General features: G+C 37.8%; 1 protein-coding gene across 1 annotated transcript in view; it reads right to left on the bottom strand.

Moving 5' to 3' along the window:
- Positions 1-5,179: 5,179 nt before the first annotated feature.
- LOC126398146 (uncharacterized) overlaps positions 5,180-13,673 on the bottom strand; it is a 19,351-nt gene continuing 10,857 nt past the window's right edge. The window contains exons 13-15 of the mRNA XM_050057368.1: positions 6,568-8,306; positions 6,238-6,456; positions 5,180-6,030 (exon numbers count right to left, since the gene is read on the bottom strand). Of these exons, the coding sequence (XP_049913325.1) occupies positions 8,275-8,306 (32 nt within the window). The 3' untranslated portion in view covers positions 5,180-6,030; positions 6,238-6,456; positions 6,568-8,274. The remainder of the gene's footprint in view (positions 6,031-6,237; positions 6,457-6,567; positions 8,307-13,673) is intronic.

Genomic DNA, 13,673 nt, shown 5'->3' on the forward strand with positions numbered 1-13,673 from the left:
TAGCGCCACCTAGTGGTGAAAGGAAGTACTTCTTACCAGACACTTATCTTTGGATTCACCTGAAATTTCAGTGCTGTGGTGTGTATTTGATGTACACAAACATGACATATCATTAGTGTCTATGCGTGCTGCAGAGGGTTTACTTTTGATGTCTCGCTATGAAACAGGAAATTGCTATAAATTTGGAGTAAATGGTCCGTTGTCCACCAAACTTGACATGATTCATATTTGTCCCACCCTGAACACATTTATATGACAATATTCTGTGATAGTCATAGCGCCACCTAGTGGTGAAAGGAACTACTTCTTACCAGACACTTATCTTTGGATTAACCTGAAATTTCATTGCTGTGGTCTATATTTGATGTTCAAAAACATGACATATCATTAGTGTCTACGTGTGCTGCAGAGGGTTTAATTTTGATGTCTCGCCATGAAACAGGAAATTGCTATAAATTTGGAGTAAATGGTCCGTTGTCCACCAAACTTGACATGATTCATATTTGTCCCACCCTTAACACATTTATATGACAATATTACGTTATAGTCATAGCGCCACCTTGTGGTGAAAGGAAGTACTTCTTACCAGACACTTATCTTTGGATTCACCTGAAATTTCAGTGCTGTGGTGTGTATTTGATGTACACAAACATGACATATCATTAGTGTCTACGTGTGCTGCAGAGGGTTTAATTTTGATGTCTCGCAATGAAACAGGAAATTGCTATAAATTTGGAGTAAATGGTCCGTTGTCCACCAAACTTGACATGATTCATATTTGTCCCACCCTTAACACATTTATATGACAATATTACGTTATAGTCATAGCGCCACCTAGTGGTGAAAGGAAGTACTTCTTACCAGACACTTATCTTTGGATTAACCTGAAATTTCAGTGCTGTGGTCTGTATTTGATGTACACAAACATGACATATAATTATTGTCTACGTGTGCTGCAGAGGGTCTAATTTTGATGTCTCACCATGAAACAGGAAATTGCTATATTTTTGGCGTAAATGTTCCAAACTCCATCAAACTTCAGATGATTTATTAGTCCTGCCCTGAATACATTTATATGACCATATTCCCTGATACTCCTAGTGCCACCTAGTGGTGACAGGAAGTAGGTCTCAAACACTTATCTTTTGATTTATCTGAAAGTTAAATGCTGTGGTGTATATTTGATGTATAAAAACATGATGTATAATTACTGCACTCTCCAACTCCCTCTGTTGGAAAGAGGAAGTGATACAAAATGTGAAATATGTCATTCCAGTACTGTATCAAGGATATGCCAAGTCACTCCTGCATGCGATGTCCAACTTTGCTGTAACGCCACGTGGGCATATCTTTCCAAAACTTCTCACATAAGATGACAGTCCCACCCTGAAAACATTAAGAGGAATTTTGAATCACCGTCATAGTGCCACCTACTGGCAACAGAAGTTACTTTCTTCATTCTATGATGTAGTTTGAAGCTCTTGATTTCGTGGCCGTGGCAGGGTGAATTTCGGTCTCTCAAAATAACACAGAAAGTTGTTGTAACTTAACTTCATAGTGTACAATCTGCTTACAACTTCACATGCTGCATGACTGGTCAAGCCTTAAGAGACCTACATGTCAATTTATAATTATTCATAAAGTGCCACCTTCTTGCAGTAAAAGATCACAGCTCCATTTTTAGCACGCATAGCAACAAAAAGAATCTTCTGGCTGATCTCTGAAGGGCAGTGTTGCTCTGTTTATAGACGTGAAGCACTGCATTGTGTGATCTGCATGTTTGATATACCTGGAATGTGCAAAAGATGATCATAAAATAAATGCTGCATCATTTAGAAAGTGACATTCAGTGAAGCAAGGTTTCAGGAAGTTTTACACCTCAATGTTACCATGAATAATCAAATAATAATTTGTCGGAATCACAAGTCTTATTAAAATACATTGATTTTTATTGCCAGCAATTTGCTGAAGTACAATGTTTGCCATCAAGTTAACATCAGTACCTTCTGTGTGATTTAAAAATTGTTACTTGAATCATATCACAATTTACAAACAGTCTCATGACATAACTTTAGTCATTCTCCAGCACCAAATTGTGGACAAGCAAGTGTTAATGTGAAATAGGTCTATCTCTTAATTTACCTATTTTACATCAAAAGCTGACCTCAAAATTCAGATGATTCTGATATGTTATTGTAAGAGCTGTGTGTTTTGACATCAAATGCCATTGATGTGGTGAGCCCACCATTTTTCATGTCTGGCCATAAAACACAAAGTTATTGTCAAAATGGCCCCAATTTCTCCTGCTTCGTTACAGTCCTGGCCTGAACACATCTACATGCCAATAATTACTTATAATTATAGCACCATCTACAGGAAACATGAAATGACATTGTTTAGATAATTATTTTTTAATTAAATTCAACTTTATTTATCAAGCTCAGTATCACAAATCATAGTTTCCCTCAGAGGGCTTCACAGCATACATCCCTCTGTCCTTGGACCCTCACGGCTTCACAGCATACATCCCTCTGTCCTTGGACCCTCACAGCAGAAAAAGAATAAACTCCCCCAAAAACCTTTCATGGAGAAAAAAATGGTAGAAATCTCAGGAAGAGCAACTGAGGAGAGATCTCTCTTCCAGAACAGACAGACAAGCGTGTGCACAGAACAGATTAACATTGTAAATTTACAGTAATCCATGTGACAAAATGATACTTGAAGACAGGGAGAGACAGAGACAGACAAAGAGGATAGAGACAAAGAGATGCATGGCAAACACTAATGACAATAGTTACAATAACACTGATTTTAGTAATAATATAATAAGAACAATGATAATAATAATAATGGTATTTTGGTAGTATATATGTTATAAGTAAATATCAATATATGACAGTGTGTGTATGGGAAATAATAATCATATGTGTATAATAACAGTAATAGAAGTCTGACAATAATAATAGCAGCAGCAGTTGGCATCAGGCAGGAGCACCACAGCAGTGTAACCAACAACCCATGATCCAGACGTAGCTGCGATTCAAAGGAACCTGCGAGACAATGGAGCACAAAGGCTCCGGAGAAGAAGCCCAGTTAGTGACATGCAGTAATAGGACATGAATGTTACCAAATGAAGAACCAACTTTTATGTACTTGTGCTACTTAAAGCAAGTTCACCAGATCCATTTCTCATGCTTCATTACAGACCTGGCCTGAGAACATCTACATACCAATAATTACTTATAGTTATAGCGCCACTTAGTGGCAACAGGAAATAATATTGTTTAGATTTTCATTTACTAGTCCCAGCAATTTCACCATATCCACCTCAGATATGGTCAGAAAATTCTTAACATGTTGGTGCTTTATTATGAAAATTTCTACTTTAGTGAAACAATGTTGCTGCGGTATGGCAGCCATTTAGTGTTTGCCCATTTAACAGGAAGTTGTTGTAACTTGAGTGTACATGGTGCAATACCCCTCTAATTTCTCATGCTTTATGACAGTCCTGGTCTGAACACATTTATGTCAATCTTGACTTTATCATAGTGCCACCTTGTGGCAAGAGAGTATTACGTTTATACTTTGATTTACACTCAAAAAGGTTGACCTGAACCACATCAGATGTTGTTGGAAGATCTTTTGTTTGTTAAAGACAAGTAATTGATTGAATAAAACTTCACCTTTCATGTAGCCAAAACAATCAGAAGGACACCGCAGGGAATTGAACCCCATCCCAGTAAACCAGGAGTACCATTACCAGTGTCTTTTGCTTTTTTACACTACATGGAAGGGAAAGCAAAACCTGCATTAGCAACAGCATATGAGAGGCAGCATTTTTTTATTTGGCCATAATTGTGCTAAATTTTGTTGACCAAATGTGGATCATTTTCATTACTGCAGCTTTGAATAAATGATACATGTTTGTGAATACATGTCATACTTATGAATGCTGTTGTAATGCAGGAAACGAAACCTTTTTATCTTTTATAAATATGAACCTCACAATAAAGAACATGCAAGAACTTGGAAAAGAAACAACATGAATACAGTATGCTGTCAATATATACAGAATAAAAAACAAATTAAATTATGGTGACGTGAAATTTCTGCCTCCAATGCCAACCAAACCTAAACACAGGAATCACATCTACAGCTGTTACAAGTCTACAGTTAATCTTCTTCGTCACTGTTAATACATCGACTCGCAAAACTACATACAATCCCCTCGTGATCACTGAAATATGTTGGCAACACTATTGATTTTACATCATAACGTGTTGTTTCCACATACACGTGATCAATTAACAACTTGAACATACCCTTTATCTGTAATATATTTGCAGATTGTTGATGATTTACAAATGTCATCATTGAAATCTCCCATAATGGCAACTGTGTTACTTAGTGGATCTAGCCAATCAAGTAGCTTGCCTAAATATTCTTTGAACAAAGACATGGGATATGATGGAGGTCTGTAAATCACTGCTATGACTATGCTGTAAGTCAGGCACTCATACACTAAACGTTCTAAATTGACATCTGGTACTTTAAGGATATTGTACGTCAGACTGTCTGCACTATACATGCAAACACCTCCATGCTGTTGGGCTTGCAAAGCAGCCAATGTGAACATTCTGAACATTCTCTTTACAATATATGGCTTTGTCCTCAAAATCTTTAATAATTAATCCAGATAAACTTGTAACACGACTTAGAGCTACATATGCCTGTCCTGCAGTAAATATTTTCTTAAGAGACACCACAGCTCTATCAACAGTTATTCCCTGTACCTTATGTACTGTACAAGCCCAAGCCAGTTTAAGGGGAAACTGGCAACGCAATCCACCTTTACTAGTGACCCTATCCTCTTCTGGACCAAAAGGCGTAGAGGTCACTAAATGGCTTGAGGCATGTCTACATTGTTTCCTCCTCTGTGCACCAATTTGATCATCATCAAATTGAACATACACCAATTTAGGAAACCTATCACCTGCTGAAAAAACAACGTGTCACAGTGCCACATACTCCATTAACAAGTCCATCTATCACATCCACATTTTTAGTTAGCATGACACGAGCATTTTCCCCCAGAATCACCTTCTCAGATAAACATGTATTAGGGTGATTCTCATGAACTGTATCACAGTAACATACAAATATAATTAACCTAATTTTGCAGATTTTTTAACTCTAGTGATTAAAGTAGAATGTGAACTTTTATCTTTTGATAAAAGTTATACAGGAAAACAATTTAATTCAATTTTATTCCAATTTCATACCAGCATGATCCAGAATAATTCTCATTACCGATATGGAGAATGGAGAAAGCAGACCATTAATTAAAAAAAGATTTTTACTGAATTTTTCACATTTACATTAATGAGCACATTGAATGAACAGCACAGTGCATCAATAGTATTGTTTTATATATTTTTAATCACATTTAAAAAGTAGTAACTCTCATTACCGATATGCTAAAGGTATTTTAGAGCCAAATTTTTCAAATTATTTCTTTGTTAACAAGAAATGATTTCCAGAAAACACGTGGAGCATAGTTAAGGAACATAATATAATAAATGAACAAATAAATTTCTCTGAAGAATAGAAATATGAAAATATCAGTTTATTTTCATCTGTAACAGTAATGAAATGTCCATTGCGGAGGATGAGATCACATGTTGCGGTAATGTGAATAATTTCATTTCATCTAAAGGAAAAGGTCAACAGGACATGACATAACTGACATTAACATTTTGACAACTGAACATGAAAAAGATAAAACTCATCAAAACTCATGGAAATGCCATTTCATGCAGTTCAGATGTTTTTTGAGTACTTTGCCCAAATTTGAGGCAAGACACAAAAATGACGAGCAGAAGAAGTTGCAGGCATTGGCTCTGGGATGACTTCCTTAATGTCCTCCGGGAAGTACCACACTTTGTCCCCTGGTATCTTGACTGTTGGGATGAAGAACCTGTTCGGTCCTGCCCTGTACATTGTGTCCACCTCGTACTGCTCAGCAACAATCTGTATGTTAAACACAGCATTTCACAGATTTTAATTATTTCTGTTTTAATATTGTCATTGGAAATGAATTTGTCAGCAGTAATGACACAATGCATGAACACTTATTAACACAGACATATGTCATTCTATTTAACTACATTTATTTATCTTCCAATTTAAATATACAGCATGCATTACCTTTATATGTGAGCTTTGTAATTTGATTACCTGTGTAACAATGCCTGGAAAAAGGTCTCCGTCGTAGTTCACCAGAACCCATGTCCCAACTTCAATTGCTCTTGCATCTGTATCTCCTTCCTCCTTTTCCGCTCCACTGTTATGTGAACAGGAAAATCTTAATTCTCTTGGAGAGAAGCAGTCACACCAGCTTTTGCAGAAGCAGGAGACGTCTCTAACCCTGATGCAGCCTGCTTCCTTTGCAATGAGCTGTGAACAGAGGAAAAAAACATTGAAAAACAAACAAAAGAACAAATTTTGATCATCTTTTAGGTTCAGTATGGAAAACAGAGTAGGATATGAAGCATAGTGAGAACTTACCTGGTGCACGCTCATTGTGCCAGGCACAGGTTTGAGTGAGGGAGGAACCAACTCAGAGCTTTTGAGAATCTCCTCCTCTGTGACTTCAAATATTCTCACACCAGAATGCTGTTTCAGATTTGTGATGAGTGCTCTCATGTCCGGTATATCAGTCCCACATGCCACAATCCGATCGGCAAGGTTCTTCAGAGCACCTCCAACACCATCAGGTGCTCCTTTTCCATGTGAGGCCTCAGTGAAGTTCCAAGTAATGTAACTAAAACCTTTGAGGAATGGCACAGTTGAAGCCAGGTAGAAGGCAGTTTTGTTCCTGTACTGTGACGTAGGCCCATCAGACAGGAAGTGGACCTTGGTGACAGCAGGGTAGTGACTTCGGAGGTGCTCTAAAACTGGGTCCAGGTGTGCCCATGTCGCAGCAGCATCATGTCTGAGGCAGTCTGTCACCGAAGCAAATGATTCTAGTCTTCCTCCACTCAGATAGAGCACCCCTGTGTGGAGTGTCACCTGTCTGTGTGATCCTCCAAAGTGGACCTCCTGGATCTCCTTGTTCCATTTACAGTTGTAATTTTCACTATAGTCTACATGAACTACAGCTTCATCGTCCTGCAGGTTTGACTTCAAGATCTGGATATGCTCAAATTGATGTTTAATGTTGTATGTATGTTTACAGAAGCGAGAAAGTGATTCTTCAGTAAGACTCACAAGCTTCTCAATGGAGGCAGAGCATTTTTCAAGGCTGGTTGTCTTGACCTCTATTTCAACAGTTGATCCATTTTCCCCTTTTTTTGTGATGGGTGTGGACCTGCTCACCCACTCCTTCCACTGGACTATGTTGTCTTTTGTATTTGGATCCAGCATTGGGGAGAATGACTTGCTTTTGCAATCTTTGCATCGCCTGCACATGCAATCCATGTTCCCTCTCTCACACACCACAAAGTCAACCACATCTAAACAAGATGATACACCTGCAATTCCCAGTTGGTGTAACTTCTTTATTTTACCCTCAAAATTCTCATGAATTTTACATGCACACGTTTCCCTGTCCAATAGTGTTGGACTAGAGATCCAGAAAGGGCGGCACTTGAAAAACTGAGCACGAGAAATCTTCCTGCTTGGATTCTCCATCAGAAAACGTTTGTGAAGATTCTCTATAGTGTCACAGAGAAACCTTCTCCGGAACACCTGCCCACTTCGCCTGATCTCTCCTGCTTTCCCATTCACAATCGTGGATACATCATCACGATGAAAGAAGGTTCTTATGGCACTTCCCATCAGTTGTCTCCTATTGATGGATGAACGGACTGTTGTAGGCTTATTCCTTGTTTTAGTTTCTTCTTTTCATTCGCTTTATTTGCTTTCTAAGCCTGTCTATTTCTCTGTCTTTCATTTCCAAGGATTTGTTTTTTTTTTTGAGTTTGGCTCTAAGCTTGGATGCAGCAGGCCTCTTTCTTTTTGGTGTTGATGTTCTTGGGGAGACTACTGGTGAAGGACCTTCATGAGCTCTGTGATTTTGACCATTTTCTGAGATACGATGTAAGACCCTGCGTGGTGGTCCAGGCTGTACGTCAGTGTCATCAGTGATCGAGGGTGGGGTGAGATCTAAAACATCTCTTAAGGTCTTCATTTTTCTGTAATATTTCGCAGAATTTTGTCTCCATTTTTTTTGTTGCCTCTTTGATTCTTTTGCATCCAGGTCACTGGCAGATTTTAGTTTACCCTCAGATTTGCGCTTTCGATACCTACAAAAATGAAATATCAGTGACTCACTGTCAGTACTTGCATGACAAGCATTGTACAATAGTAACAAAAAGATTCAACAGTAACTAATGAACAGCAATAATGCATTTATTAAATATTAATAGATTAAATACAAATGTGGTTGTGATACAAGAGCGGAAATATAATCAGTGTGATGACATTGGGGTTGAGCAAGTACTCTACTGAAACAAGTATCCAGTATCATCTGAAGTTTATTCATTCAAGTTTATAAAAAAAAAAAAAAATCTTTCTTGTGATCAAAAACATTGATCTGAAGCTCAGTTTCTGGACGGTTCTGTAAATAGTTTTCTAATAAACAACAAATATGGCAATTTCTGATCATATCAATTTCAGACTTAAATTAATAACTTCCTGTTTAAGCACCACCCACATCTGGGTTAAGTCCCGCCCATTCCAGGTACAGGTATGGATACATTTTGTTTAGATTAGATTTAGTCGGTTGAACAGATACAGATAATAGTGTACTTGCTCATCCCTATGACATCTTCCCTTACTATAACTAACATATACCTCTCTCTTTCCTTTCTCCTGTATTCTTCCAGACGTTCGGGATCCCCGTATAATTTCTCCCTGTGCTTTCTAACCCTAGCTTTGGCTGCAGTCTTCTTGCGCTGGTTGTCTGTCAGTCTTGGCAACAGTCACAAAAAACATTCAACATGATCAGTAAAAAGGGCGTGGAGTATGCTAGCTATTCACGGAGTTAAGTAATTACAATTGAGTAATCGAGTAATAACATAGTTATTACATAGTAATGTAAGAAGTTCATAAAAATATTAATTAAAACAACAGTTAACTGTCCATTTATGAATGCTATTTTAAGCTCAAAGGTAAGCATTATGCTAGCATTAGCACTTAACTATGAGCGTCTCATTACCGCAACATAACTTCTCATTAACGATATGAGCCTTAAAAGTACGCGGTAATGAGAAACATGAGTAACGCTCTTTGCTAAGTTAGCGTATAGCATGAAACATATAAATGTGCGAGTGGATGCTGGCCTGGGAAAATTAAACCTGCAAACTGTGTTTTTTTTCTTACACGTTTTTGAATGTCTCTTGGAATGTTGTTGCACAGATGTCACAATGTCCTTTAACGGCTCATCTTGTGATGGTATTTTACATGTCACATATTGATCAATAAACTGAATTACCTCTTCATCTGTGTTTTTATCAATTTGTGGTGCATTCTCAATCCAAAACAAACAATGCACATGAGGTGAACCGCGCTGTTGAAATTCCACACGATAAAAATAGTCTATTATCTTTCCAATGGGTTGCGATGGAGACATGAGCACCTCCCTCAAAAAACAATGCCATCTAAAATCAAACATTCTTGCTGCAGTTACAGGATTATGGCGCAACAGTTCACACCTGTCTGCCCATTCTAAGTCTTCAGCTGTCTGTGCTCTACCTTCCTGCTTCAAAATGCTATAGAGAAGATTCGTCCAACGCAAATCTGCAGAGGAAAAATAACAGAACCACATAGGGACACCAAGCTGACGGACACAAGCCAAGAGATCACGCTGAGCACCCTGCCAGTATGCTGGGGTAGCTCTAACAGGCCGAAGAAAACGGAACCCATCATCAAACTGCAATAATTTCCTTAAAGACTCCTCATCTTTCAAAACATCAAATGTTTCACATCTAAAACCTGGTTTTCCTTTTCGTAAGGCTATAGAAACACTTGACACAACTTGCTGGACTTCTGACATGTACTGGGCATAAAAGATGTATTCCACATTCTGTGCAAACCTACCATCTGCATTTAAAAGTCTAACATTCAAATAACATGATAACGTTAACCTTTGCTGTCTATAATCATGGCAAGTATTACACCCTTGTGGAAACAATACAGGAAAGCATTTAGCTTCATTAGACATATCTGACAGCACCTTCACAGGACTATTTCCCTCTGCTGGAGCCAGATTCAATGTATCATCAAAATACTGATCTAACACTTCCTGACCAATATCAACAGGCATCAGACACGTGTCCTGAAACATGCAGTACTGTTGCCTATCATGTAACAACTCATCTTCAGCAGTATCTGTAGATGTTTTATTACTTTGAACATTTAACTCAGTCACATTTTCTACAACATCATTACCCTGTTCCCTACAAAACTCATTCAGCCAGGCTTCATTAAATTCAACATCTCTATAATGCACATTTGTTTCTTTCAAATACCGCAGTGCATCCCTTATGTGCATAGTATCAACAAATTGATACTCATAATGACCTTTATATGTCAACTTCCGCTTTAATTTCACACGCAAAAGAGACCCTTCCATGTCTGAACGTGGAAGCAAATTACTAGTTTGTACAATATTGGCTGGAACACACATTACCGGTCCATGTACGCCATTTTGCCCACCTTTGGGTAACGCCAACATCTTCATAAAAGGTATATGCAAAGCAATCAAATGCTGTTCTAAGCTATTTAAACAAGCCAATTCTGTTGGAATGGGATGTACTGCCAGATTATTTAGTACACATTCAGGTGGCATTTCACCTTTATTAATCTTATAGTGACAAGTGTAACAAATCCAGAGCTGTCCTCTACCCATATCTAGCCACTTGCACGGCCCTTCACAATCATCACTACATTTGTGTAAATATTTTTCTGTAATACATTTATTTGCAATTAAAGCTATATCTTTACGCTTACCATAATCCTCTCTCTTACAATGCAACACCTGATGTTTAAACAACAACAACAACCTATTGCAGACGCAACACACAAAATCTGGCCCATTTTCTACTTTGGCTAAAAACTGCTCCATAACAAAATCAAACTGCTTTGACTTTTCTTTCATTTGTTGCATCCTCAATTTACTACCAGATAAAACACACTTCTTATACTCAGGATTTCCATGATACTTTCTTGTAATAATTCCTTTAACTTTCTGCCTATGCAACACATTTTCCTGATATTTCCTTGTACTAATTTCCTTAACTTTCTGCCTATGCAACACATTTTCCTGATATTTCCTTGTACAAATTTCCTTAACTTTGTGTCTATGCAACACATTTTCCTGATATTTCCTTGCACTCATTTCCTTAACTTTCTGCCTATGCAACACATTCTCCTGATATTTCCTTCTACTCATTTCCTTAACTTTCTGGCTATACAACACATTTTGCTGATATTTCCTTATACTCCTTTCCTTTTTATTCTCCCTATGCGACACATCTGCCTGATATTTTGCTTTACGCATTTCCTTGACTTTATGCCTATGTAACACATTTTCCTGATATTTCCCTTTACGCATTTCCTTAACTCTCTGCCTACGCAATTCATTTTCCTGATAGTCTATTCTCATTTTGGAGTACCGTTTCCTCTTCAAATACTTAGAAAAACAATAGTTACTATTTGAACTACAGTTACTTGTAGCACTTTGAACCTGCACTTTTGAAATCCTTCTAGACATGTGTCGTGTCTCCAATAAATTACCCACTTTGCACAAATTAAAGCAAACCTGCTTATCAACATGATGCACACAAAGCACTGGCTCAAAATGATTATTCACACATTTCAGGTATATCCCTTCATTACACAACATTGTACTCCTACAACTGTATTTGAGCCAACTTTCACCACTATATGTAAATATGTCCACTCCAAAAGCATTTGCTGTTGCTTGAATTTCAATTTCTGTGGCACAATTGCCAACATACTTTATCTGTGAAGCATTAATATACTCTGAAATTGAGGCATATCCTTTTCCCACTAACATCATGTTGTCCTCACTGTGGTTCTCCATATACTTTACAACGGCTAGTCTTATCTTCCGATGACTCTTCTGAGAACCACTAATCACTTGTGATACTGCTCTAAAGAAACTATTACCATCCTCTTCAATTTTATGTCATACAAACAGCACCTAAAGACCCAGACACTGACGTTCCTTGTTCATCCTGCTTTTCAAAGTCGACATTAAACTTACTACAAAGTGTTTATGCAACTTCAGTGCACAAAGGATTGAATTCTAATGTGTTTTTACTCAAGTCACTTAACATTACCACACAATCTGTATCCATAGCAAACAATGCACTACACTGCCGTTCTCTTTCATCTCCAAGAGGCTCATCTACACAACTTACAACTGAACTCAAACCATCTAAACAAACAACTCTAGTTTGCTGTCTTAAATTGTACCCTCTAGAACAAGACCTGTCGACTTTGCAGTAACCATAACAACTCTGCATCTGAGGCTGTTTAACGCAAACTACAGTCTCATAATGGTTAGCACTGCAATTTTCCAGATACACTGCCTGATTTGACAGCTGCCTATTCTTGCACTTATATTCAAGCCAACGATCATCATAAAATGTGAATATGTTTACTCCTAAACAATCTGCTGCTGCTTGAATTTCTATTTCTGTCGCCCAACTACCAACATAGCGCATTTTTGACATGCTAATGTATTGTGCCATTGAGGAATACTCGCTTCTCAAAATATTCTCTTAAGCAACAGCATTACTTTCCAAATGCTTAACCACAGCAAGTCTAATTTTTCTATGATGCTTCTGTGTACCAGACACAGCTTGACTGACTGCTCTGAAGAAACAGTTACCATCACCAACTATTTTCTCATTGCTACATGGAGCCCCTAACAAACCAACGGTTGTACATACTACATCACCTTTTTCTGACTTTACATTTAACTGTGTGCACAGAGCTTGTGCAACTTCACTATGAAGAGGGATAAACTGAAACTCTTTCTGTTGTACCTCACTAACAAACACTACATCTGAATTAACTGCAGTCATATCACTCCTTTTTATCCTCTTTGATGTAGGGGTACTGAATGAAATCTTACGTTTCACACCTATCTGACTGTTGATCTCTGACTCCTGAGATGAACTACAACCCTGCTCACGCTCTCTAACTACCAAGCCTGAAGACAAATGACTTACGTCTGTAGTTGTGCCTCTATGAATGACATACACTACAGCAATCTCAAAAGGCCTTTGCCTTCTGCTAAGCGATGCAGCCAAATTGCATATGTACTCATTCACCTCTTTAATACAACTAAAATACAGAATCACACTTTTACCATTAGGATCTGCCATTCCAGTAGCACTGCGCGCATGAGAATCTACAACTGCATACAGTGGTGTGAAAAAGTGTTTGCCCCCTTCCTGATTTCTTACTTTTTTGCATGTTTTCCACACTTAAATGTTTCAGATCATCAAACAAATTTAAACATTAGTCAAAGATAACACAAGTAAACACAAAATGCAGTTTTTAAATGGAGGGTTTTATTAATGAGGAAGAAAAAAATCCAAAGCTACATGGCCCTGTGTGAAAAAGTGTTTGCCCCC

This window comes from Epinephelus moara, chromosome 11 (assembly GCF_006386435.1).
Source record: "Epinephelus moara isolate mb chromosome 11, YSFRI_EMoa_1.0, whole genome shotgun sequence".
Classification (NCBI taxonomy): domain Eukaryota; kingdom Metazoa; phylum Chordata; class Actinopteri; order Perciformes; family Serranidae; genus Epinephelus; species Epinephelus moara.